Source organism: Ammodytes marinus (assembly GCF_949987685.1).
Source record: "Ammodytes marinus genome assembly, chromosome: 14".
In the NCBI taxonomy this organism is placed as follows: domain Eukaryota; kingdom Metazoa; phylum Chordata; class Actinopteri; order Uranoscopiformes; family Ammodytidae; genus Ammodytes; species Ammodytes marinus.
The window spans coordinates 9,757,559-9,785,447 of NC_137218.1; the positions used below are offsets into that span (position 1 = coordinate 9,757,559).

Sequence of the window (27,889 nt, forward strand, 5' to 3'; positions counted from 1 at the left end):
TGCAAATACAAGTGCACAATAAATAAAGGAAACAAGAACATTAATTTAAAATCATTCCAGAATATCTTTTATTTTGTTGCCCATGTTCCAATACCCCACCCTCCCCATCCCTATTGCTGCACATAATCATTACAAGGATATGGTGCTCATTCCTTTTTACAGCAGAATAGATAAATAAATAAGTACAATTCATCTCACTACACGCAAAAAGAAAGAAAAAAAACCATTCGAACCATTGATTTAATAAATATGCTTACAACTAGCTCTCCTCATTTATGTACATCCACATTGTTTATGCTTTGGGACGGTAATCAACTTAAAAAGCCTATACATTACTTCTATGTGTAAACCCTCCAAAAAGAAACAGGAAAAAATGGGTTTCTTTTGTTTAAAAGTTGAGGGTTGTTCTATTTTCCTTCAGTGAGTGGAATTTGTCGGCTTTGCCTACATTACAAAGCCTTGCACTAGCAGCAGTGGCTGTGGGCAGCAGCATACAACCTGCTATTAATGGCCACAAAGAAATACTCGTCTTATTCAAGTCAAATGCTAACGGTCCCAGCAATGCAGGGCAGACTGCATGCATTGCCCTGAACCCTGGTTTTGCATCATGTATTTATTTTCTTGTTACCTGACATATTCCTTGTGCTATGATGGATGTAAAGAAAGTAGTGATTGAACCAACTGCACAGTGTGAACTTTGAGGATTGTTACAGTGGGCCAGTCCTTCATTTAAAACCAAGGAGCATGCATGCTACACTGCTGATCATAGCCATGTAGAGATGACATATTGAATTACGTAGTGAACATGTGACATGAACTGTGATTTGGATGTGGCTCAAATATTTAGATGCCCCTCATGGAATAGTGGACTGCAATGCTTTGGAACTGTTACTCACCCACCCTACCTTATTATCTTCATTTAGACCTAAACACGATACACAAAGACATCTCGCTCGCTGTCGTACACCTGTGGACTTTCGGAAGTGTCTGGCTGGTAGGTTTAAACCGAAAGATGAGTGAACGTAAAAGAACTGATGAGATGCTGAGGACAAAGCATTTGAAAGTGTTTTTGGGTGGATAGCTGGGAGCCATGTATGAAAAATAAAAAATGCCAAAATTAAAACACATTCAAAACGATTAAGTAAAACACATTACATTGTCATACGCTTTGTTTTTCCGTTTAATGTTTGCATTTAGAGTATCATAAATAATTCAAAGGAGGCTATACTTGGAATGGACAATTATTTACCTGTTGGTCTTTAATTACTAAATGGATTGTTTTTCATGGTGACATGACTTGCCCATTCCACATTACAATCAAATCCCAACTCACGATGTCCAGCAGAAGGTAAATCAACCCTACCAATAAAAAAATGCAGGGCACTGTAGTTATTTTTTTTTTATGGTAGGCGAGTGAAGGCAGCTTGTGTTTATCATCACTGGTGTAAGACCATATTATTGTGGATACATTGTGTCTAGATGACTTCTAGGTAGACAATTATGGTAGGTCTCTTCTTAGAGTAATATTCTGAAATGTAGCACTTTGTTGTGTTGTCAGAACAAAAGTGACAGCTGACTGTCAGTAGACATAAACGAGGCAATTCAAGCTCTTTACCTAACAGGAACCTATTAGCATTAGCTTATCATCCTCCTTCAACCCAGTGTGGTACTATGAGCTAACACAAGCTAACCCACTGTCAACACAGACAGTGTGCTCAACTTGCATCTCCTCATGATAACTAATGAATGTGCTTTTTATGTAATATTGGAATGTTGATGCTTCCCTCTGCTGGACAACACTGAAATGCATCACTTTTGTTTTTGTTTTGTAATGTTTTTTTTAGCTATGCCACAGACCAAAAGCTAAATAATTTCCTTATATTTTTATGATTTTATGACACAGAAAATGCATACATCAAAAGGAAATACACATAACCATGTGCATTGTATTTAACTTTATGTATTTGATTTGTTCTTATTTACGAAATTTTAAATCTTTCATAATGGGGCCAGGTTTGGCTTGCTTTCCCAAAGCCTGTTAAGCCTAAGGTGTCAAATCATTGTCTCGCTGCAGTGGTATGGTCAAAGCAGGTCTTGGTTTTAAGATGCTTGAAGGAAAATGAGGTCTGCCGGCCTTCACATTGAGATGCTGCTGTAGAGCTGGTCGATCTTGGCCTGGAAGAACTCCTTGAGTTCCGATCTCTTGGCCTTTAGCGTTGGAGTCAGGAGGCCATTTTCAATGGTGAACATCTCGCTGTGGATGTAGATGTTCTTCACCTTTGAAAGTAGGAAAACAGAAAAAGGTTAAGAAAAGATGTTGAATGAGACCCAAGATTCTAGAGTCTCCAGGTTATTACTTTAAATATAGAGACCGGACCCCCAGGTTATTATTATTGGCAATAATATTATTGATAACACAAGCATAGGACTGTATACAAATAATTTGCTGCTTAACTTCCAAGCGAACAAGCATCTCTTTCAATTACTCTCTTTTATTTGGTGGGTTTTAGCTATATTATTTTTTAATTATAGTAAGAACATTTTTCCAAACAAAGTTTTCATCAACTTTCTCTTTTATAATCGTATTGATGGAGATGTTAACAATTTGCAGCATTACCAAAGTATATCTAATTACTGCTGCATAATAAATATTACAATTATTAATTCACTGAGTAGTCCAAGTGGAACAATTTATGAATAATTGCATTACTCAAAGACCATATGAAAGACATTATGACATAATAAAACAGTACTGACTTGAGATACTGCTGGTACATGGGTATACGGTCATACTGTAGCTTTAAGACCTTAATCATATGTTCAAAAATAATAATGATAAAATGGTACAACTGCTACTGTAAAAGGCAAACCAAATATCACCTGTGTTTTGCCTCAAACCCAAACATATGACAGCCCACCTACCTGCTCAAAAGAGTGGAGGCCACTGGCCTTGCCTAGACGCACCAAATCTTCAAGGATTGCTTTCTTTAGTTCCTGTTGACAAAAAAAGAAAATTGCCTTTGACAGAATTCTTCCAAATTTGTAGCGTCATTATTGACAAGTTTGAGTCGCGTTGCACCTACCGTGTTTTTACAGAGGTCCTTGAAGGTGCCTAACATGCCTTTTTTCTTGGCCCATCCAGGCATGACTTCAGGGTCCGGAACCACAATTCCCACCAAACAGGACTGGAAAGAGCAAACACAAACATAGTGGGGAAAAGTGTAGTGTACTAAATCAGCTTGGAAATGATCACACAATACTGTAGGTGTATTTTATTTGTCCTGGCTTGAATTGGAGCACAAGAACCAAGACACAGAACACACACTGATGCTGTCAGGAGCCTCTAATTGTACTCATGCCTTGGAAAGCTACTGGGAAGATGAATGCAGACAGCTAAGAATTGGCATCTTAAGGAATTATAGACCTTATCTAAGTGTGTGTGTGTGTGTGTGTGTGTGTGTGTGTGTGTGTGTGTGTGTGTGTGTGTGTGTGTGTGTGTGTTATTTTATTTACCTGCAGGCTATCTCCATGAATATAGAGCTGGGCCACAGGTTGACTCCTAATGTAGATGTTCTCAATCTTCTCGGGGGAGATGTACTCGCCCTGCGCCAACTTGAAGATGTGCTTCTTCCTGTCAATGATCTTCAGCGTGCCGTTCTATGGGAGTAAAGAGGTCGAATGAGTGACTTGAAGAAGAAACCTCCCCATGTACAGTAAAAACAATGCCATATTTAAAGCAAATGCACTTAAACACCAATTTCATTTGTCTTGAATATGAGTCGTATATGGTAGCTGTGTGTACATACAGGTAACCATCTGCCGATGTCTCCGGTGTGGAGCCAGCCGTCTGCGTCCAGCGTCTCGGCCGTCCTCTCTGGGTCTTTGAGGTAGCCCTTAAACACGTTGGATCCCTTCACACAAACCTAGATGGGAGAAAATAAAAATTAAATAGGTTTGTGGTTGAAGGTGAAACATATACACATATCTCAACACAAACGCAGGTCGAAAAAGGTAAAAACTTTTAATTCTCATAAAAAAAAATTATAGGTGATTCTCCTTATAGTTTATGTGGCACTCAATGAATTGAAAAGGCCCAGGGGAAAGTTATTTCTCAATAGTAACAAGGTTTCTTTTCTATTAATGCTAAGGTAAAATGACTTTTCTGCTTGGGTTATCATTTTAGAACACTTCTTTAAATGATGTTTCTTACCTCTCCCTCTCCCTTAGAGGCAAAGTAGTTCTTCTCAGGAACGTCCACCAGTCTGATGAGGTTGCATGGCAGTGGTGCCCCGACGTGACCTGTTCACATGTTCAGAACATGAAAAATTATTGAGACAAACTTTCTTTTTCTAATATTTTGGCTTTTTATCACAACTTGAACTGTCTCATTACAACATAAATCTAAATGTGATGAGGAGGGAATCATTTAAACCTTCTGCACATATTTGGTTACACTTATTAAAAATGATTTCAAACCTGATGCCTATGAAATCTAAAAATAAAAGGAGGGAAGAAGGATGAGTTGTCATATTTTTAGAATGAATGTCACAATATCCCATGGAATACCATAATTTAGCAGCAGAGGGTGATGCTGGACCACATTTTGATATCGGTCAACCTAGTGAGCGTTATCTAACAGTGTTTTACTGCCCCAGATACAAGCTGCATAACAGGCATAACAAGAGACATACAGTATATCATGTACTTGTCATTTTGTAGTTTTAAGGGAAGATGATTGTGAGTTTTTGTGAATGTTTGTTGCACACATCTTTACTCAAAGGGACATATGAGCATTAGAAGAAAAAAGGACTAATGTTAGAAAGAAAAAAATCAAATAGTACATGTACTCCTACATTATTAATTCTCCATGATTGTACAGATTTATAGAATAATATTAAATATATTGAATATTAAAATGCATGAACAAGTAGAAAAAACATAAATCCATTTGATAAAGTGTTTACTGTAATCTTAAAGGACAAAGGTCGGGTTTAGGGATCACATACCATATTCCTGATATTTTAAAACAAGCTTAATGTCATTTTGCATAATCAATACAATTGAGAGTCATTTTGGTGAAGCTGTTTGTTCCTTTGACTACCAAGTCATAATGTGTCATAACCACCAGGATGATAAACACAAGTCAGTGAGTTCACTGTTGCAATATAAAACTACGACCTGCACGGACAAATGTGACAATATTTATCATACAAGTAATATCCAGATACAGAGAATTTTTATGCCACATGCTAAAACAAAGTATAATGTACAGCATGAAATTGGCATATAAAAATAAAAGCTAGCCAAATTGTCAGAAATCACTCAAAGAAAACTCCTTCTCCTGTTAAATTGCGACCCGATTCTGACTCATCAACTCCACCTCCACTTTAGGGATTAGCTGGATTATACTGTATGTGGTGAATTTAATAAGAAAACTAAACACTCAATGTGGTTTAGCCTATCTAATACAACAACTCCTGTTTTTACAGCTCCACACACACAGACACAGTACACTAATGGAAGTGAACAGATGATGACGTGTTCCAATTACCTATAAAGATGTCTAGGTATTAGGTATTGTATTTCTTTATGTGTTAAGATGTGTGAATATTAATATTAATTAGGAATATGAAAGATGGATTAAATAGTTTTAGAATGCGCTGCAGGTCAGATAAGAAAACAAGGGTGACATATTGAAATGCACTGGTTTATTTCAGTGACCGTCTTCAGGGAAATAAACACTTTACAGACAGCCGATCACAAAAACAAGTTCTGTAAATGCATGGATGTCATGCGGATTTGGAAATGACGGTCAATGCCGAGAGGTTTAACACAACAATGCAGAACAGGTACAAAACAGGCAGCTTTGGCAGCTTGTTGATGTTGGCAATCACCTAAACTGTTAATAATGTGGCTTGACTGCTCTTTCTCTCACGCACACCAATTTCCTTTTCCCTACTCTATCTACTGTAGATGTCAGCCTCCCCTTCACTCTAGCCCTGCTTTTGACCCCCACTAAATCAGATCTATAAAACCTTCTTTGTGAGCTGATAAGGCCCCTCACTGTTTGAGCAGTTGTTTGGTTATGTGAGCAGCTGTGACTCCACACAGTGCAGTGCATGGGTGACTATTTTACAGCAGCTACAGCAGCTTGTCATTCCTTAAAGGCATGGCTTGATCCAATCACTTTTTTTAAAACCTTTGGACTGACACTGTAGTTTACTGTAAGTAAACACGTTTAGAGAGTCACATAGAGTGAGATAGGGATCTGTCTTATTTTTCTATTTCTCTTGCATAAAAAAACTGACGCTCACCTGTAGTCCAGTCTCCAGGTGTGGTGAAGGTGCAGCCAGCTGTGCACTCTGTCTGACCGTATGCCTCGTACACCTGAAAAACAGACACAGGCATCGTTGAGAACAGTGGTGGGACAAAAGACCCGTTTCAGTATTACACCATGATTTCTTTTTATCTCCACTTCTGAAAAAGGTTGTTCAATCAGTCTCTATTTTTACTGTGCGCATACTTTGGCTTTCCATTAAAAAGTATGTAGTTTGCATGATGTATACAATTGGGACGGACTAATAATAAGCATGTTAAATTTGACCCTTTGGCTAATACATCCGACACATTGCTGGTTGTTCTCTCTTGGCAGCAGAGTTTAAGTGATGGTACTATCGCTGCACAGAGGAATGTGGTTCAAATCCAAAAAAGCTGTTTGCACACTGCAAACTATGACTGGTTGCAGTATGACATCCGTGTATTGTTTAGTATACTGCATTTGACATCATGTATTGGTTGGTTTAAACCTTTTTTCTGTCAAACTAAATAGCATTGGAGCATGGGTATGGGAATGCAGGGTCAGTTTGGCTTAACGATGCAATAACCACTGGGCCACTGGGGGACGGTGGAAATAAGTTGTGACAGCGGCAACAGGGAGCAGTAAGAGAGAGAGAGAGAGAGAGAGAGAGAGAGAGAGAGAGAGAGAGAGGGGGGAGAGCGAGAGAGACTGTGTGTGTGTGTGTGTGTGTGTGTGTGTGTGTGTGTGTGTGTGTGTGTGTGTGTGTGTGTGTGTGTGTGTGTGTGTGTGTGTGTGTGTGTGTGTGTGTGTGTGTGTGTGTGTGTGTCTGACCTGGCATCCCAGAGCCGCTCTGAGGAATCCCAGGACACTGGGCGAGGTAGGAGCTGCTCCTGTTATGATCATCCTCAACCTTCCTCCCAGGCTGGCCTGTAAAGAGACCAAACAGGCTATTAGCCCATTGATGACTATGGCAATCTAGGATGCATGTCCTTAATGCCTGAGGGTTTTCTGAAAAAATAGTACGAATTGTCAAGTCTACCAAAACCTTAATATCTAAGCCTGTGTAGCACATAGAAACATGAAATAAAATACATTTAAAAGTTAAGGTTCACAGGTTTTATTTAAACATGCTCCCTTAGCGCTTACAAACCAACAAATATTTCTAAAAATCGTCAAAATTAGATGAATTAGAAAATTATTAAATATTGTTAATAAATAGATGCAATGTGTTGTGTGATTTTCGTCAGTAGTCTATAGTAGACCTTGATTCTGCACACCAAACGCCACTAACTGTTCTGTCGCCGACATAGCTGGCGTATTTTTTTTTATTATTTAGTTTTATTTTTTTATTTTTTATTTTTTTTATTTACATGATTTTCGGCAAACCACACAACTTTTGGGTGGTCACGTGGTCTTAAAAAAATCAACAAAACCCACCTCATGTGTATTTGAACCAATGACAGTGCATTCTATGCTGGGAATGCCATGAAAATTAGATAAAGTAATAATGCTGCGCGACGCAGCATCAGGCAGGAGAGCCAATGTGGCATCGCGCAGCAGCCGTCATCAATGGGTTAGTAAATACAGAGGGTTCTTTAATGTATTTTCTGCTTAAAATAATGGTAATAATAAATAGTAATTCTGAAAAAAATGTCATTTGATTTCAAACAGACAGTTGTTCCGTGTTGTTTTTTTTGTTGTGTGATGATGCTGTCAATGAGTATCAAACGTGTGTGACATGAACTGTTGTAACCCCTCTTAAGGCCAGGCAGTGAGGAATGCATGAAGTGTTGACATTCTTCATTTCCCCAATGAATTTGGCTGGGAACATAACAATGTAGAAATCTGTCTTTGGCTTTGACCGTGCACTTTATAATTTTTTTCCAAAATGCACTTAGCGTACTGAAGTATACAGTATGTTGGGATGGTGTTGCTGCAACGTGCATCAACAGCTGATGTTAAGTCTATAGTGTCACATTAAGCTCAGAGACAGAAACACTATTTACCTGAATCTTACTGAAGAAGATTTTGTCCCAGATGCTGTCACTGCGGATGACCCCACTGCTGACTTCAGCACCTTTTCTCTTGGCTGCGAAGTTGAGCAGCCAACGCTTCAACGGACTGTTAGCCTGGCTAAAGATCTGCAAAGGAGACAAAAAATATATGTATACAGTATATAGTTGAAGCTGGCAACACCACGCAAAAACAAAACTCTTATTTATCCCCCTACATAATTCTCCATAAATTGTCTCTTATACTTAAGAGGCTGCTATTGCACAACGTTGATTTCAGAGGAAACCAGACTTATTAGACTATTACATTAGTCATGCTGTCCCTAATTCACAGCTCCAGGAATATCATTACGTGACTCATGGACTCCTGTCAGAGTAGGCGATGGCAAACCTAGTATTCAAAGCAGTGCACAGCTGCTCTTTATTTTCTAGAGAAACTCACAATGAACTCAACAAAGCCAAATTGCTTGATCACCAGCAGAACGAGCAAACCACTCCTTATATACTGGAAGCCTTTGCTTAAAACGTTCATCTCACCTTGTCATACATGCGATTGAGCAGCCGAGGCACAACGGGGAAAATGGTCGGACGCAGGGCCTTCATGTCATCTGGGAGGAGACGGATGTCGCCCTGATAGAACCCGATCCGTCCTCCATGGCAGTACACCACAGACTGCAGAGAGAGAGAAACACACACACACACACACACACACACACACACACACACACACACACACACACACACACACACACACACACACACACACACACACACACACACATCTTTTACAGACCCAACACTGACCTGGGTTAAATCATTTGAGGTTATAAATAACTCTAAATCACGAAACAAGTTCAAACTGCGTTAGGGACAAAATAAAGAGAAACAAAATAAACCCTTTAAATGAGTAAAATTCTCTTCATAATTAGGTGAATACATGAATACAGTGCTGATTGGCTGACCACCCTGGATAAAGGACACATCATAAAAAGGGAAATTACTAATCAGTCATACTTGTCTTAAAGAGTTCTGTTTCCCACACTCTTTCAAAATCTCATGTCATTGAGCAAAAGGGGAACCTCACTTGTTTGCGAAATATTTTTTTCTCTATTAGATTAGAAACATGCTCCGTTAGCGTTGTCTTTGTCAGTTATTTCACTGATTCTTGGGATCAGAGCGTATAAATCAAAGTAGAATCAATATAATATTGTAATGAAACTAAGATGAAGATTAAAAGAGTGTTCTCCATTAGAAGTAATACAAGTATTTTATTTAAAATCCTCAAAGCTTTGCTCAACCTTAAGTAGTTAGTTACTGTAGCTAACAGTGGAGTACATTTCCAATTGAAATGGAGTGAAGTACAAGCAATAAGTACCAAAACATGGAAGTTCTCAAGTAAAGTACAAGTATATAAAAACTGGGCTTAATAAGTACTGTAGCCTACTTGGGGTGGTGCTGACACCCCAAATAAAAATTACACTGATGTGCAGTTTGCATATTTTGCTGGAGAGTCTTGTGCAAACTAACTAATAACTTTATATGACTGTGTGTGTTGAGTTGACCTGACTTTCACAATGTTTTCTTTCCCACACACATGCACACACGCCACTACCACATGGCCCTTTACAGATCAGTTGCAATTTGTCAGACTTGCACAGACTGAGAATAGAACTCAGTCAGCACACATCCGTTTGTTGTCAAGTGTGGCCTCATAAGGAACCCTCTTCCTGTCTCTGAAACCATCTGAGGAAAGGGAGCATTAGAGGAGTCTGCCTTCCTTTTGTCCTTTGTTGATACATAAGCTGTATCAGATATGGAGTTACAGTATGTGTTTGTGCATGTGTTGTTTATAGTTTGATCTGATTTGCTGCTTTCTGAGGAAGTAAGGTGGTTTCCTGTGTCTGATTGTCATCGACTGACTATGCCGCTGCAGGCAGACAAACTGGGCTGGTTCAACTTGCTGCAACTTGCTGCGTGATACACACATTGCACATGACACCCTCAAACATGAGTAAATATAACTGATGATACACTAAATGGAATAGTGGTTACATAACAGTGCATACGTCACAGAGTATTTACCAGGGCTGGGAGTCATTTAAGGTGGTACACTAAAGGCAACAACATCATTTGTTCAAGCATCGGTCAATTTTGAGATTTTGCTCCCATTAGATATCTTATTTCATACTACTATAAATAAAAAGGGCCAAGATGTACTTTTAGGTGTTTATGTTGCTAAACTGTGTCTGTTTGTGTCTGTATATTCCACCTATACAATCCTCTTAAATGGTCATTATCTTGACATTCGTTTTTTAAATAATTCTCAATTTTTAAATCGCCTGCATCAACTTAATTTTCCATAATCATTCTTAGCACTATTTTGAAGGTGATCACAGAAGGATTTGCTCATATGCTGTCTATTGTCGGGATTAATGATACATTTTGGAAAAATGGCTGTATCCAAAAACTGTTAAGTAAAAGCTTTGGACTCTACTATGTTGTCAATCCATCATATACATTTTTGTTTTTAAAGAGATGAAGATGTATGCTTATTTAGTTAGATATAGCCAAATTGGCATATTTATCAATTTCGGAAAATATTGTAATACAAAAAAAATATATTGTTTTAATGTTAGTAAATGGACTGTCAAAGTTCCATGCTGATATCTATAACTTAAACATGTTACCTATTCACCTGCAGTGTCTCGCCTCAAGGAGACAGAAGTACAGCCTCGGCAAAACGCCTTTTAGTTGTTTAATGTTTGATATCACATGTTGTAAATACATTTAAGGTGCTATTGTATATAAGCGACACTTTTGACAGGTAGCTAAGCAGACTCAAACACCAACAGTCCCTTAATCTGATGCAATCTTCCTGCTTATTTATTTGTTTGAAATGGATATCACTGCGCATGTGTGTGTGGTTTTTTTTGTATCTCAGGGGACCCATTGTCCCTGTCAGGCCAGTAAGACCGGGAAATTCCTGCAAAGTTGGGGCATTTGGTCATCCATGTTTTCTGACTAATACTGAAACTGAAAAAGCATGTCGTTTTTCCAAAGCTGGACAGTAGACTTTTTGTAAAATTCAGACTTTGGAAATGACACATGTTGCATTATCTAGCAACTGTGGCCCTCCAAATGTTCTGAAGAACTAAACAGCACAAATTCACAAGAAACAGGCTTTGGTTTAAATGAATGTCAATATGTTTTTGATTCTTGCATGCCTTAATTTGATTTCAATGCACAAGATTATTGGTTCAACTTCTCACACATTCACATAAGCATAGGAGTGTGTGTTTGTGCTTCAGTATTCTAGGAAATGATGCAAGATGCACAGCATGGGCGGTACAATGCTGGAATGGCATTCAACCCCGGGTTTGGAAAGCAAAACTACAGGGAAGGGAGGGGGGAAAGAGAAAACTGAGCCTCTCCCTCCCTCCCACACACACCCACACACACACTTAACAATCTTAAATGAACGCCCACCTTCACAGTCATGCTGTACACACCAATCCTTCCTCACCACACTTCCTTTCATCTTGAAACTCGTAAACCCATAACTATCACATTTTTGTGGTTCAGCCCATTTACCTCAATGAGTCTTTCAAACATGTGAGCCAGTGGCAAGAAGGAGATTAGGCAATCGTCTTGGTTGGGGAAAATGACTTTCTGCAGAGAGAGAAAGAAGGAAAGGAAACAATCAGATGACAATAAAAAAATAATCTTGCAATCTCAAGACTTCTTGAGGTTGAAGCTGCAGGATACAGTATAACACAATAGATCTAGACTGATAAATCACTAAGCATTGTCAGGCGTCTTCATTAGATAAACACAAAACAAATACATTTCTGGGGGGGAGGGAGGGGGTCAACTTGACCACTCACATCTGTAACTTTGAGGAAGCCGGAGAAATCAGCCACTACGTTCCCATGGGTAAGCATGACTCCCTTTGGGTTTCCTGTGCAAGCAGACAGAAAACACACACACACACACACACACACACACACACACACACACACACACACACACACACACACACACACACACACACACACACACACACACACACACACACACACACACACACACACACACACAATACATCACAGAGGTGAAACTCTCTTCCCTGTACTGGAGGATCACGTAGTCATCCAGTGGGAAAGAAAAACCTTGGTTTGGCAGAAAGTCCTCTGAATTCTTTACATTTCATGTCTTATATTATGAAATATAATTTAGTTCAATAATTAATTCAATGAGAAAGTGATCCTTTCAAATAATTTCACCTTGGTTATTTATTATATATGTGGACAATTTAAAATCTGCACTGATATACAGTATAATGTATATATGTTGAAAAATACTTTTAATATAATATACCCAGATACCCATAATTCAGAGTTCCTTATGTAATCCTGTGAGATATAAAATTCAGAGAATTTTGTCTTTCATCCCTAATTTTCAAGTGACTTCGTCACCTAAAAGAATCTATGAATACATCATTAAATAAACATTTTACATAAATTGGAAATCTATTATGTCATAATACAAAACAGCTCGTTGATTGAAAAAATCCCTGAATCATAGTCTTTGTGGTGTAACAATTGTGAGAGTCTGGCAATCCCTACAACAAACTAAAATGATATTTTTGAATGTTCCCAGTAACTGAAATGCTATTGTTCAGCACTTTCTACACACACAATTGATTAAAAGAAGCGATAACTCCTAACTACAGTGTTCCTCTTTCCAGGCATGTCATCTGTCTATCCAAACCGCGAGCAATGTTGTTTTTCATTCAGAGCCCAGGAAATGTTGCAACATAGGACTGAGGGATTTCTCGAGAAATGAGAGTGATTTGTGGAAATGCATCTCCTGGCTACACTTCCCCCACACAGCCTGCAGGTGGCAGCATGTTCCACGGAGGTGCCTGTATGTGTTGAGCTAGTGATACTATCTATGGCTGAGCTGCAGCTGGTGACGTTTGTAAACTGACACCAGCGTGTCCTCACACGACCTACTCTTCTCTTCCCTTTTTTCTGTTGCTAGGATAAGCGCGGCTATGAAGTCACCACTGGGCTGCTGTGAAGAAACTGGACCCATTTCCCAGGAAATGCTTGCCTGCCACTCTTGCCTTTAAAGAGTATTTGATACAATGTTATGTCCTAAAAACATCACAACCCAAGAAATTAGAGAGTATACCAGTAGTTAATGTGTATTAAATGTAGACATTTAAAAAAATATATTTTTGCAAAAAAAAAAAAAAAATGCAAACTGGATGCTGGATTTCAGATGGATCTTTTTTTTCATACTTAAAAAAAGTAATTCTGGGAAATGTCTGGCAAACTCTTCTGCTTAAACAGATGACTGGAAACTCAAGAGAAACTTCTATGTCACATTTTAAGTAATATTGCTGTGTATCCATTCACTGAAAGGGTATCTTACTGTATATGATTTGTTTTTGAGAGTGCATTAGTGCACTAAAAATGCTTAATAAATTACATTACCTTAGACTCAACAGTGTTTTATTCATATACAAAACAAACAAAACACAAACAAAAAAACTATGTATGTGAGAGGTATGACAGCTGTAAAATGACAATATAGCACCACTGCTTTGGTTGGGATTAATTGAGAATGTTATCAGGTGTTTCATTGGCAGGTTGTCCTGTGTAAACTGTTAAGTTATAATGCAGAGTCGCCGCCAGATCAGAGAAAAATCCAGTGTCATTTTGTTGGTTATTCAAAAAGTCTGAGCTCCACAGCTGCTTTATAAGCATTCACAGAATCCCGGGTAACTCTGTTTTATAATTTTTAATTTTCACAAACAACTGGAAGAACAGAGAGTGGATTTGATCATGAGTCAGAGAGCGCATTACTGCTTGACGGGCTTTTCAGGAAGCAGTATCAGGTCACTGAACTTGGCCCTTTGTGTAGATGTAAGCAGGTCATAAGATAAAAACATAGTCTGGACTGTCATCCGTGAGGGTTACCTTGTTAAAGGTGTGGTTGTTGGCTGATACTGTTGGCCTACTGTGTTCCTTGGCTTGGCATGATGCAGTATGGAAAATATTCTGCATACGGATCCTCACATAGAAGCAGAAAATGTAGTTTTTCACCCAATTTATTCGATTTTTTCTACTCAATGGACTAAATCTAATGTTGTGTTTAAATTCATTTGTCTCTCGTGACTCGTATATCCTCCTTTCCCCTTTCAAACAGTGTGTGTATGTGTAAGTGGCTCTGCTGTTAACAGGTCGTAAAAGTACAGATACTAAAAACAGCAACAGGAAGAGAGGGACACTGATAGCATTTTGAGCCCAGTAGCTGCAGCTTCCACATTCCTGAGTGACCTTTGTGTGAATTTGTCAGCACCAAACACAAATAAGGAATGTTATCACCCAGTTATTACCTGTGGTTCCACTGGTGAAGCACACAATGGACAGGTCGTCTGGTACAGGTGGCTGTAGAGAAAAACATTCCGTCGCTTAGAGTGTTGAAATGACATGTCACCGAAATACACTTTTTCTCCGACCAGTTTATCATAAGAATAAGTAACACGTGTCACAGATTATTAGGTGACCGGCTCTAAATACGTTGTATTACATAACATGCATTCATAATTGAGATCACTTTTCCAACCAAAACAAGTGATTTATATTTATTTATTGTCAAAACAAGACCAAGAGTCCACAGCCATGCCGGCGGGTCTACGAGGCTGTAGTTTATTGTGCACAGCGCTGCTTTGAACTCAATGCTAATGTTAGCCACCATGGTAAAACGTTCATAGTGTGTGGTGATGATGACAATATGGTGATGTTTATTAGACATATAATAGGCTAGTGTCTTCCCATGTCAGTTTAGCAACTGCTACTGCTTGCATGCAAACATTTCCTGGATTCATCTGAAAGGTCATGGCAGTCCATCAAATGTTTGTTGATGTGTAGTGTTCTGTTGGATTAGTACTTACTATAGGTTTTCTGTGGTGCTCTCTGCCCAGAGCCTGTAAGAAGAAACATTCAAAAAGAGCTGTTAGTGTTGGATCTGTCACTTGATATGCATTAATGACATTCAAGTTGTGATCTTATCAGACATAGATTTAGTGTTATTTTCAATGATTTCTTTAATAATGAGTGTTCTGAGTTCTGTAGTAAATAAACCAGGGGCAGCATAGTTCAATCTGGACCAGAGCATGTGTGATTCGTCATTGATGGAATGCAAACATGCTCAGAAAGAGTGGTCTTGAGACATATAATGGTAAAGCTACCTGCATTTGTGTTTGCGTTGATGGTGAATTTGTTGTAAACAGCATTTACAATCAGTCCTCTCATTTCTTTTAAGCCACCTGGTAAACCAGATGAGCTGGGTTTCCATCAAACCGGCACAGTTCAAACAGCTTACTTACTGGAAGGTGGATCATCACAGAAAAATGACAGCTATGTATACACACCAACTGCAGCTACTTGGATTTTGGAGTGGAATGTCCACATTGCTGTGTTATTAAAACCCTTTATGTATATGTGAAATGAACAAGAAACAGGGCCAATGAATCTGCATCTACCTTAAATATGGGCTTTTGCAATAGGCTGAGCTTAGACTGGACCAGTTTAACATGTATGTTTGTTGTGATTGTGCTAATGAAGCACTCACAGTTACAGGCATGAAAGAGGCAGTGAAAATACGTAAATGCCCGCTCTAGAGAAAGAGACTATGTGCAACAGCACAATTATTTCATTGTACTTTGCATGGTCTGTGTGTTATTCTGTTCATGTATAATTCCACATTGGTCAGATTGTGTGCAGCCAGAGAAAAGGAAGATAAAGATCTCAACCAACACGCCTAACAAACACATTTATTTTTGGATGGTGTGCTTGTGCTTGTGACCAAAATCTAAGCGTCAGTTTGTTTTGACTCGCTGTACATAGGATTTGCATCTTGTGCACAGTTGAGCCTCTTGACTTTTACCAGGCCATAAACAAGTTTGGCGTCACTAGAACCATTACTGTTCACTGACAGTCAGAGCCAGAAGGTTTGGGTTCATCAAGGCCACTAGTCTGATGATTTCGTTAGGATATCTACTTTGTGAGGAAAAAAAGACTAGATATTAACATTGACATGTTTCTGCTGCCCTAAGTACACACACCAGGTCATCAATTCCATATCTGCAAATAGACCCCAACAAATGTTCTTCTGTTTGAGTAACATGTGCTACTAAGTACAGCACCCAGCTTTTTTAAGGGAATTGATTAGGCTTTTTATAAAACAAAAATATATAGGGGAAGGTGGGGTGATTTGTGCATTTTGGAAGTTGCAAAACCCATTGTTTCTAGAAAACCGTGGAAGAAATTGGAAATGTGACCACATATTTAAGAAGAGCCATCCATTTGACTCATCCTGTAAAGAAGGGAGACACAAGGAATAAGATATAAGCACATTTAAGCTCAAAAAACTGTGTTTTGCCTTTCAAAGTAAAATTTCCATGATCAAGGTTTTTTGATTATTGTGTCTGAACAATTATAGACACGTTTGAAAACATTTGACACATGTTTTAGTGCTTTGGTATGCTACACTTTGAGTCTATATAATTAGCACAATGTCAACCCTAAATTGCTGCATCATGCCTATTATCCAAAATTCTGGGGATGGGGTGATTTGTGCGCAAGGGCCTGGGTGAGTTATAAGTAAGTAAGTAAGTAAGTAAAATGTATTTATAAAAGCACATTTATGACAGTTTGCACTGTCCAAAGTGCTGTACATAGTGCATTCAGTAGGTAAACAATGAAGGTAAAATAACAATAACCAAAATAAAAGACGTAAAGCCCATACATCCACATAAACACAGATAGTAGTGCAGAGGTAAGTAAGTAGTGCAGAGGTTAATGGGGAGGAAACACCAGGGTGTACATATGGGTTTTGAGCCTTGATTTAAAGGCAGAAATGTAGGGGGAATCACATTTGTCAGGTGGCAGTTGGTTCCACAAGCACGGAGCAACTAGTGCAAAGTACATTTCTGAGAGTTGTGCCAGTGGCATGGCTGTATACGCTGGTCACCAAAAGAAAGTGATTGTCTACAGTAGCTCAGAAGAGAGTGACATCTCAATTCCACTTAACGACACCACTGATGAGAGTTCAGATGGCCAGAAAGATGATGATGGTGACTTTGTCATTGTGACACAATGACGCACAAATCACCCCACTACGTGGGGTGATTTGTGCGACAAGACAACTTTTTTTCCGAAAGCTATATTTCTTAAACAGTTTATTCCAGATCCAAAGTTTTTATTGCCAGGGATGCACAACATCCTGAAATATATGTACATATTTGAGTTGGAGACATAACTGTCAAGGCCTCACTTTAAAATCACTTTGAGTAAAAAGTTGCACAAATCACCCCACCTTCCCCTATCTGTGAAGCATTTTTTTATAATAAATAATCTGCCCTGTTGTTATCCACTTTATATAGACGTGTAGATTAGATATAACCTTACTCATTGACATTTCGACCATTATATCTCAACATGTGGCAATTGGACCTGATCTTCTGTTATAATAATCTTTATTAAGGACTCAGATGGTCCACTCACATCCAACATACACACACACATAGAACACATTAAAATACATTACTCAATAAAATACTGTACTAAAATAGGTGCAAGCTATCATGCCAATGCTTTCGAAGCCTGGATGTGAACCGATAGCCCATCATAGGGTTGGTTAAGCCCATAATGATGCCATTCTCTGACAAATCCAAACGACACATGAAACTGAACATCAACTTTCGCAACAGTGCCTGACATGTAGGTACATTAGAGGACACAAATAACTGGCTAGCACTGTGCCACCTAGGAACACGCAGCAACAACCTCATGGCATCATTATATGCCACTCTAAGCCTCTGCATACTTCTCACTCTGTAAGAGGACCACAGATGAGCTGTATACAGCGGCGTGACATAAGCCCTAAACAGAGCACACTTAACATCTGTGGAACACATGGAAAATTTCCTCAACATCATGTTGGCCTGTGCATATATTTTACACCATTGACGACGAATGTCACTGTCATCCATGAGATCATCTGAGAAGACATGTCCTAGATATTTTAATTCCCTGGATATTTCTAATAGTCCATTTGAGAGGTGGAAAACAGGAAAAGAGGATTTTTTGTCCTCTCTAGATCTCACAACAACGACCTTACTCTTTTTGGCATTATAGTTGATGTCAAAATCTCTTCCATATTGTGTACATATCCTCAACAGCTCTTGTAACCCAACAGAATATGGACAAAGTAAAACCAGGTCATCAGCATACATGAGATGATTCACAACTTGATCTCCCACAATACATCCTGTTTTACATTCATTTAGCTGTCTTGAAAGTTCATCCATATATACATTAAAAAGAATAGGAGATAAGATTCCTCCTTGACGGACCCCATTCGCCACATGAAAAGGATCAGAAACAGTATTATCCCATTTGACCTGGAATGTTTGCTGAGCATACCAATACATTAGAATTGTAACAATATATTTAGGAACGCATGTAGAAATAGAAATGCATGAGTCAATTATTCACATATTTATAGAGGAGATTTCACCGCGGTTATGGCGGCTTGTTTGTCCTGCTCTCAGTTCCTCTGATAGAGAGAGCCTTTAGATGACATGCAGTGATGTGTACTTATTAGAAGCTATATCAACCCTTGGACAACAATAAAAGTGAAAACCCGCTTCCATTGAAAAATGACAACAATAGGAGAACATGTTAAAGGTTCTCAGAGGAACTTTCAGTTCTTGCGCCCCCTTTGGACAAAAGCAGTAGTGTTTTTACTACGCCAGCTTTTGTTCCTGGGTGAGCGTACGTACCCATGACAAAGGCATTAAGAAAATATAATATTTGTAAAATAAAAAATAGCATTCTTTGCACCGCTGGTCTCGTTTTACTGTAACATGTAATTTATGATCATCAGAGGAAAAATTAGACTGTTTTAGAAATATTAACAGCACCTTCAAAAGTTACTCATTCAGACCACCTGAGTGTGAACATTTCTTATAGATATATAATTTTCTAAATATAAATCCCCCCTCACTAGACACCTTTGCAGCTTTGAACTGGTTGTATTCCCCCTCTCATGACATCATAGGCCTACCTCCACCTCCTGCATGGCCTGCACATGCACGCCGCAGCTCTTGCTCTGTTCCACCAGCGCTGAGTCAAAGTCGTCCATCAGTATGATTCTCCTCAGGCCCGGGGTCTCCTTCCGCTCCACGTTTTCCAGCAGAACCTGAGCCTTCTCTACCTTGTCACAGATGACCGTGGAGATGTCAGCTGAAATGACACAAACGCACAGGCAACCCATGCACGATAAGAAAACAAGACCTGCATGTGTGGGGGCCCAGCTGAAATAGAATCACATTTCTAAATAATGAAAAGTTATTTAAAGGCATACAAATAATGTACATATTCTGTATTTGTTGTAGGATTATGTTGAGTTCAGTTCAAATACTACTAGTGTCTGACTTTTTTTTTATATAAGGCTCAGTTAAGCAGGAAGTTCTGGTTCAAAGAGCTGCATAAGGCTTATACAGTACATGCATTGTTTATAAGGTAAATGACATAGCAGCCACACAGTGTTTCTATGGATGTTTAAGTCTCTGAATAGGCTTGAAATACAGTGTGTGTGTGTGTGTGTATCAGGGCTGGGCTGACGACAGCCAGTGTCTCTCATTCACCAGTGAGTGGAGCTCTACTGCTAAAAAGCTACAGTACTGCTTGAGTCCACCACACTGATATGCTGTATTATCTGCAGAAAAACAACCTTTTACACGTCTCAGAATGTCATGATTACACTTGTATTACACATACTAAACACAAAATGGGTTAGAAGACATGATCTAGGCCTAAGTATTTGCCAGTAGGTTTTTGTAGTGTTTTGGTGTAGTTTTTCTGTGTTTTGATGTGTGTGTGTGTTCTTACCGGTGTTGATGATGAACCGTATGGCGTCGGCGCCCAGTGTGTCATAAAGGGGGACCACCACCATGGAGTAGGTGTAGCAAGCTAGCTCTGAGATGATCCACTAAAAAAGCACACACAAGTCCGGTTGCTCAGTGATTTAAGGGTTTTCGACCATCTGTGAGACGTCAAATTACAACACATACTTTTACACTTATATTTTTGTTACATTTATGTTAAGACCTTGTTAATGCCCGCCTACTAATATCAAGTCAATGCATTTTCACTGTGTTTTTTTTCTGCTAACAAACGTGTGTGCAGTTTGATGAGTGTTTGCATTCAAATCAGCACAAAGAAAACCATCTGTAAAATGGTTTACATGTGTCTCTTCCAAGCCAACAGGTGTGAAACAGTGGAGAGAGAGTTGAGAGACAGTGACTATGCTTACACAGTATATTCTGATCAAGGTCCACACTCCTGTTAAGACAATATTCCAAATAAGGTGTTTACATGTTCAGCAGCTACAGGGAGGTTCCCGTTTACATGCCAATCATCATATTCCGAATATTCTGCCTAATATTCTGCGGTAGAAGCGTCAGTGTTAAAACACTCTTGTTTAACCGCCATGAACCAGGGCATGGCTCGCAAACTGCGGAAAATGCAGGAACAACTCTGGTCGGAATATTTATTACGATGAAGGTGTATACATGCCACAATAATGTGATTAAAATAGGAATACTCCACATGTCTAAATCTGATTATGGCTTACTCTGAATATGAGCTTGTTCTGATTAGGTGAGTAGAAACAGATGTTTACATGGCAATGTATGAGTCGGACTATGACCTTCACCGGGTTAATATCAGAGTATTGTACAGTGAGTGCATGTAAACGTGGTCAATGTATGCGGAGAGTCACCTCTGGCCTGTTCTGGGCGAACACTCCAATGAACTGGTTGGGGTTGGGCAGGCAGCCCTGGTGCAGGAGGCCTGAACCCAGATACTCAGCCCGAGCCGTCACCTAGAGGATGGGAAGAAGGGACAGCACTTGATTGGACCGGGTGCAACAACACCAAACAAATGCTGGGCTAGTCATCAAAGACTAAAGTGTTTACACCTATTTTCACTTCCTTCCGGTTTATTTAGTTTCTTGGGAAACAGTGGGACGCAGACATGCTCAATAGTATGCAGTGTTTGGCTTAGCTCTGTACTATTTAGAAACTATTCAGCAAAGTAAAACTACAGTCTTGATTCGGATAAAGTGATGAGCTCAATTTGAAGCGATTTCTGGAAACATCTAAGGTTTTTATCTCTGGAGAAATGTGTTATATTTTATGTTTGTAAACTGCTGCATTGGTAAATTCTCATTTTCTTACATAAGTTACCGTGATTGTGAAAGACAGCAAAGCAATGAACGTTGCTCAACCGCTTTCATGCGCTCTTGTGTTTCCGAGGAGGCCTTGCAACGTATTTTCCAAGCTGGTGTTATTGGCTTTTTCCTGGGAATTACAGGCTCTCAGTTGCTTCATTCTCTTCTCATATGACCACGGGGCATTGCTTCTACTGTGAATTTCTACATGACTTGTCTAATTGAAATTCCCCTCCTACAGCCACCTCCACTTCCGCCCCCACAACTACTATGACTTTCCAAAACACGTCAGGTTCCCTCACGTGTTGAGGGATTTGTTGGAACCTGAAACCGCTTCAAGGGAGGGGAGGTTGAAGCAATTAAGATGCGGTAGGAGTGGCCAGAGATTAGCTCAATACATATTTGGAAAGTTGCTGGTGTCTGGCCAACACAATGGCTCACAGCAATAGACAAGGTACAAACCAGAAGATATTGAAAAAAACTAAAAAATATCTATATTTGGGCCTTATAGTCAGCACAGAAGAGAATTGCAAAAGAGGGGAAACTGTTATGATCAAATATATTGCGTTGAATATATTCCAGGTGAACAAAGATGGGTATTTAGGTTGTGGCAACAAAGTAAAGGCAATAAGTCAGATTTGATTTCCCCATATAAAGAATTATGATTTCTAAGTTTTAAAAAGGACACACTAGGTTGATCTCAGAAGCTATTTTGATAGTCCTTTCAGAGTTTGGCCATTTCAAGCAAAAAAAGGAAAACATTGCTTCGTTCCATCTTATTGTTTGCGTGTGTTTTCTTCTTTTCTTTGTCTTATTTGATAGGGAAGTGAATATATCAAACTGACATGCCAACCAGACTGGGTTTTGACATGACATGGAATCTGGCAGTTGTTTTGCCAAACAAACTCACTGAACTCCAGAACACTCACCAGGCAACATTTTTTAAGACTGGTTGTTATCTAAGTATACACGTTGTCACTTTGCCAGACTTGGTTGTTGTTAGGCGGATGTGGTGCCAAAAAGCCACTGCGGTGAATAGGTTGCAAACCACACCCAAATGCTGTTTTACAAAATTTAATTAAATGGACTGGTTGGACGGATTGTAGCTCATCAAGTGTAATTACAAATAATTACAAGGCTGATGATGAAGATGAGGAATGAATAAATATTTTAAGCGCGTGGAAAATACAATTTCTTTTTTTTTACAGAAAATGCCTCATTGCATATTTAAATTTTTTTACCATGGCAAATACGAATGATAATGTCATTGTGAACAAAAACCTTAAAATGTAAAATAAACCCAATAACTGTTTTATTACCACTCTCAAAAACATTTTGAAGTATTTTCCTATGCTAGTCTTTGACGCCTCCTTTAACTGTATAATCCCTTGTACACTTCCTCTTCTTCCAAGACTGCTTCTGCATCTACCTGTCATTACAAGGAGACCAGATGTCCCCTTTAGCAGCACTCACCTCTTTGTAGGATATCCATTTGTAAGGCTGGTTAGGAAGCCGCGAGCCTAAGCAAGGTCCATCACCTGTTGAACACACAGTGAAACATCAAGTTGATGTCTGAACCAAACATTATAACACCTGCATCTGTGTGTGTGTGTGTGTGTGTGTGTGTGCGTGTGTGTGTGTGTGTGTGTGTGTGTGTGTGTGTGTGTGTGGTTGTGTGATAATGTCTAGATTGAAAAGGTTTCATAGTGTGTGTGTTTGTGTACGTGTGTCTGTTTAACTGTATACCCATAAGTCTGAAAACGTCTGTGAGACGACAAAATAGGTTAGATCAGGGGTTCTCAAACTTTTGATAGCTGAGGGCCAATTTAGGAACCCAACATTGGACCGAGGGCCGCCAAAGGAAAACATTTGAAAAAACTGAAATAATTTCATTGGCCAGTGTCTTTGCGTCTTTACAGTTTACATGTATTGTTCTGCATCCAGTAATGTGTAATTAACACATTTTAAATAATAAATGTGCAAGGTGTCATTTCAACATTGGGGGACACACATTAAAAGCGGGAGTCTGGGGGTTATCCCCCAGAAAAATTTGAGGTTCGAACACTTCATTTTATGCATTTTGGTAAATTTTTACGCAGTAATTTGTGTCTTCTGTATTTATTTATGGCGGACATGTTAAGGAAAAGACAACTAGCTCCCATTGACACACATCTAATGGAATATAAATCAGTAAGGCACTGAGGCATTCTGTATTGCATTCAAATATTTATTCTACTTTATTGTTCAAAACTTTCTGCACATTGAAAACGTATCACCTTTTGGAGTGTTTTTTTGTAGGACTCACTACTCATGATGCAGCAGCAGTGTTAACTATTATGACACTATACATTGGAAATAAACAGGGTGGGCTATCAGCAGTCAACTAGGCAGATAGTTCCATGACTATCAGCAGCTAGCTAACGTTAGCTTGTTAGCTAAACTTTAGGAAAAAGAGTTAGACACTTAATTCCTTAAAAGACCTAATTTAATTCACCTTGAAGGTGAGAAAGTGCATCGTATTGGGCTTAACAAGTAGCCTGGCATTCCCAGACCTGCCACTAGGCGCTGGCAAATTAAATTTGCTGCGCGTGTTGGTCTGGACACGCTCCGTTGAAGCTTTATCAAGAAGACCAGAAATCTGGGCTCACGTTTCAATTGGTTCTATCTAATATGGGCGCGCCAGAGCCCTTTATATGGTACTCTGGGGAGGACGTAACCGGATGATGACAGTGACGTGCATGCGACGTCGAAGCCGTGATAGTAAACATCAAAGATGGCTGCGGATATGTTGTGTGAGTTTGAGACTGCTTTGGCCTCGACCCTTAACGATTTGGAAGACGGCACTCAAATCTTTCATTAGCAAGTAAGTGGAATGTTCTATTTTGCCGACCGACAACGGCAAACGTTTAATTTAACAGTTTAACAGCTGTTCGCTAAACGAAAGGGGCTTACGTCGCCTTGTGCATCGCTCTGATTGGTTGTAGTGCTATCCAACTGCGTGCAGTGGCATTTGAAATGCACGAGTAGGAGCCGCCCCTTGAGTTGGAAATTACAATTGATCGTCGCCAGACCCTCTATCGTTCAAGATATCAGGGTCTGGATTTCCAGGCTACTTAACAAGCTCACTATCTAACAACTTACATTGGGACCACTACACTGCCTGCTGCACTGCGGGAGGCTGACCAGCCGTCTGCAACGAGAGACAGAGGCCAGCCGAACTTCGCAAGTTTAAGATAGTACGGTCCACTAGGGGTAGGGGTGTTATTATTAATAATTGGGGAATGAATATAAACAATTAGGAGGGATATTTAAGTGTTTCGACCCCTGTACTGTTTTTACTGTTACGCATCCCCTCCGTGCATTTCAATAAAAAAATATATATATATTTTTTTTTAATAATTCATAATTCAACGCGGGCCGCCAGATATGTTTCCGCGGGCCGCCATTGGCCCGCGGGCCGCACTTTGAGAACCACTGGGTTAGATCCTACTTACTGGAAATACAAATATTTTTTAAGGCATTCTGTATTTTTTTAAATAAATAAAATTATAAAATGTGGACTGATGCTTTCATCAGTGTTTATGAAAAGATAGATAGAAACATAATAAAAAAATGGAAAATGTACAGGGCACTATAACTTGAGCACACTGTCATTTTAATCAAGATAAAACAATGATCTATCTATCTATCTATCTATCTATCTATCTATCTATCTATCTATCTATCTATCTATCTATCTATCTATCTATCTATCTATCTATCTATCTATCTATCTATCTATCTATCTATCTATCTATCTATCTACAATCATTAATAAGACTGTGTGCACCTCCTGTCTGTGCGTATGTACAGTATGTGAGCGAACACAAATAAATGTCCTATTTTGCAGCTCGCATCATACCCACCAGATATGTGGAGGCCTCTCTGAAAGACCTCGTACATGGTCTTGGCGTCGTCATGGTAATGAGTCAGCAGCTTGGAGCTGTCTAGCATCATGGACCTGCGACCTCCATCTTCATGCTGACGCAGAGAGACAGAGAGCGAGAGAGAGAGAGAGAGAGAGAGAGAGAGAGAGAAAAAGAAACAGTGTAACACCATACTGAGGCTGTAATGAACAGATACCAAAGCCTGAGGGAAAGTAAGAAGACAGATGTTGTCCTTGTCCTTGAAATGATAATCCATTCCCTCTGTTAGCTCACAAATGCTTATACAATTTTTTTTGCTCCTATGTTGTGTACAATATAGTGCTGATGCATTCTGGGTGATCCAAGTTCATTATCATGAAGCTTAAGTATCGTAAAAGCAAATTCCTTTCTGCACATGAGTCATTTAGGTTGGAGATATTAGGGTGCCTACACAGTAAATTTTGAAGTGTTAAAATAACACTAAAAGAGTTAAATTTAACACTATTTCCGAGTGTATTTGGTCCCACTCAGAATTGGAGTTAAATTAACTCTTTTCAAAGTGTTAAAATTTTAGAGTTAAATTAACTCAAAATAGAGTTAAAAATACACTGTATAGTGTTATTTAAAGCTTAATAGAGTACTTTCTACACCCCGTTTTTAACTACCGAAATTGACACCAACACTAGGAGGCATTCTACTCCAGCTGTTGTTATATTAACTCAGATAGAGTTAATGGAGTTTGACACTGCATATTTAACACTGGGGAATTTACTGTGTAGCAAGACACCTGTACATTTACTGTATGTGTGCGTGAGTCTGTACTCACTGTCTGTACTGTTAGACTGTAATATCAATGCTTCAAACAACTTTCTTAGGTTACCCAACAAATCAACCTCAGCGGGAAGAAAGCCTCTCAAAAGCAGTTTCACATTGACTAGAAATGCTACAAGCCTCACCTGTCAGTGAGAAGGCACGGGGCTGTGGTGTGTTTGTGCGAAAAACAGCACGTGTGTGTTTGGTTTGCTTGGCATGGTGGTTAAGCTAAAACAAGAACAGGGGTTTGATCGAATGCACGTTGCACCCACATCTTGTGAGCATCAAACACAGTCAAAGCCAGTTCCTGGGGTGTGTATACAGCAAGGTAAAATAATAATAATATCTAACGGTCCTTAGTTTTTTGTTTTTATAGTAATATTTATGTAACTTTGATGTCATTAGTTGTGATGCTATTGAGGGAAAGATAATGTACGGAACAACTACAACATACAGTACTTCTATTTATCAGTGATAAAAAAATTATAGTATTAAGGTAAAAAACAAACAAAAAAATAGAATGGGGTTAAAGCAGAGTGTATTTGAAACCACTGCCAACTCAGCATTACAACTATTCCACATTACCCTAACCTTAACATTCTTGCATGCATATATGTATCTATGTTTCGTTAAGTTAAGTTATCTACGCATATTAGTCATGTCCCACGAGGCACATTGAAATTTGTCTTTTCGCATATCCCCTCTCAAGTTCACACTTCGGAGGGGTTCAGCCGTAGTACAGCGTTTTGGGGTTAAGTGTCTTGCTCAAGGCCACAATGGTAGAGATGGTGGGCACCGTAGATGTAATACCAGCCACTACTAGTATCACAAATAACACCCTCCCTTCCGGTGCCGGGGATCGAACCAGCGACCTCATGGTTAATTTGTGTGTGTGTGCGTGTGTGTGTGTGCTTCGCCCATTACCGGCACTTCCTCAGATTGGTGGAGCAGGCTGCAGGGTGGCTTGATGGCTCTGGGTCTGGTGGCCAGCCAGTATGCCAGCACGGCGGTCAGAGCTCCGATGCCCACCAGCGTGGAGGTGGGGAGGGAGCGGAAGAACTGGCCCAGCTCCTCTATCTCTGGTAGCCTCAGGCCACTCATCATCTCCTGGGCCTGCATCTTCTCCATCAGACTGGAACTCAGCTCTGCGGGACAAAGATTATGTTTGTTTTAGTTTATATTTTTATTTGTGTGTACAGTTAACAATATTCTTTTTAAATGTTCTATGAAATACAAATATAAAAGAGTAAATTTTTTTCTTTTTAAATTTGAACTTTAACAATATGTGTACATGTGAATGTTAGGATGTGCTACCCTGACATAAATGTCTTCATATATTTTCTGTCATTTTGGCCACATTTCGTTTACATGACCTTTTATTTAAGCAAACCTATTTTCAGTCAGAATGTTTTCTTGTTTAGACGATGTTAAAAAAAAATCAATATTTGGTGGAATAATTGCGGTTTTCAATACTTCATCAGTGCACTAGTCAGCTTAATCTGTTGTGCCATGGGAGGTATTTAGATAATGGCTTGGGGGTTTTGAAACAC

At 39.2% G+C, this 27,889-nt stretch overlaps 1 protein-coding gene across 3 annotated transcripts; it reads right to left on the reverse strand.

Moving 5' to 3' along the window:
- Nucleotides 1-180: 180 nt before the first annotated feature.
- acsl6 (acyl-CoA synthetase long chain family member 6) lies at nucleotides 181-27,473 on the reverse strand. 3 transcript variants are annotated; one of them, XM_080041396.1, is made up of 20 exons: nucleotides 27,270-27,473; nucleotides 25,527-25,641; nucleotides 23,095-23,159; nucleotides 21,172-21,273; nucleotides 20,280-20,379; nucleotides 19,453-19,631; nucleotides 15,275-15,307; nucleotides 14,717-14,768; nucleotides 12,195-12,268; nucleotides 11,902-11,979; nucleotides 8,848-8,982; nucleotides 8,305-8,439; nucleotides 7,130-7,225; nucleotides 6,315-6,387; nucleotides 4,211-4,299; nucleotides 3,807-3,923; nucleotides 3,514-3,657; nucleotides 3,084-3,185; nucleotides 2,923-2,994; nucleotides 181-2,277 (listed from the first exon to the last, which is right to left on the reverse strand). In XM_080041396.1, exons 1-20 carry the CDS (start codon nucleotides 27,465-27,467, stop codon nucleotides 2,137-2,139), a joined length of 2,100 nt encoding a protein of 699 aa, XP_079897522.1. In that variant the 5' UTR covers nucleotides 27,468-27,473; the 3' UTR covers nucleotides 181-2,136. The 3 variants fall into 3 exon arrangements, with proteins under 3 accessions (XP_079897522.1, XP_079897521.1, XP_079897520.1); XM_080041395.1 differs by having other exon boundaries at nucleotides 27,267-27,473; XM_080041394.1 differs by having other exon boundaries at nucleotides 27,264-27,473.
- Between the last annotated feature and the right edge of the window lie 416 nt (nucleotides 27,474-27,889).

Excerpts from the sequence above, each read along its gene's own strand:
- acsl6 (XM_080041394.1), bottom strand. The coding sequence starts at position 27,467 with ATGGAGAAGATGCAGGCCCAGGAGATGATGAGTGGCCTGAGGCTACCA. Across the intron at positions 14,769-15,274 it reads AGCACCACAGAAAACCTATA|CCACCTGTACCAGACGACCT; the intron begins GTAAGTACTAAT and ends TTTTCTCTACAG. Across the intron at positions 2,995-3,083 it reads AGGACCTCTGTAAAAACACG|GAACTAAAGAAAGCAATCCT; the intron begins GTAGGTGCAACG and ends TTTTGTCAACAG.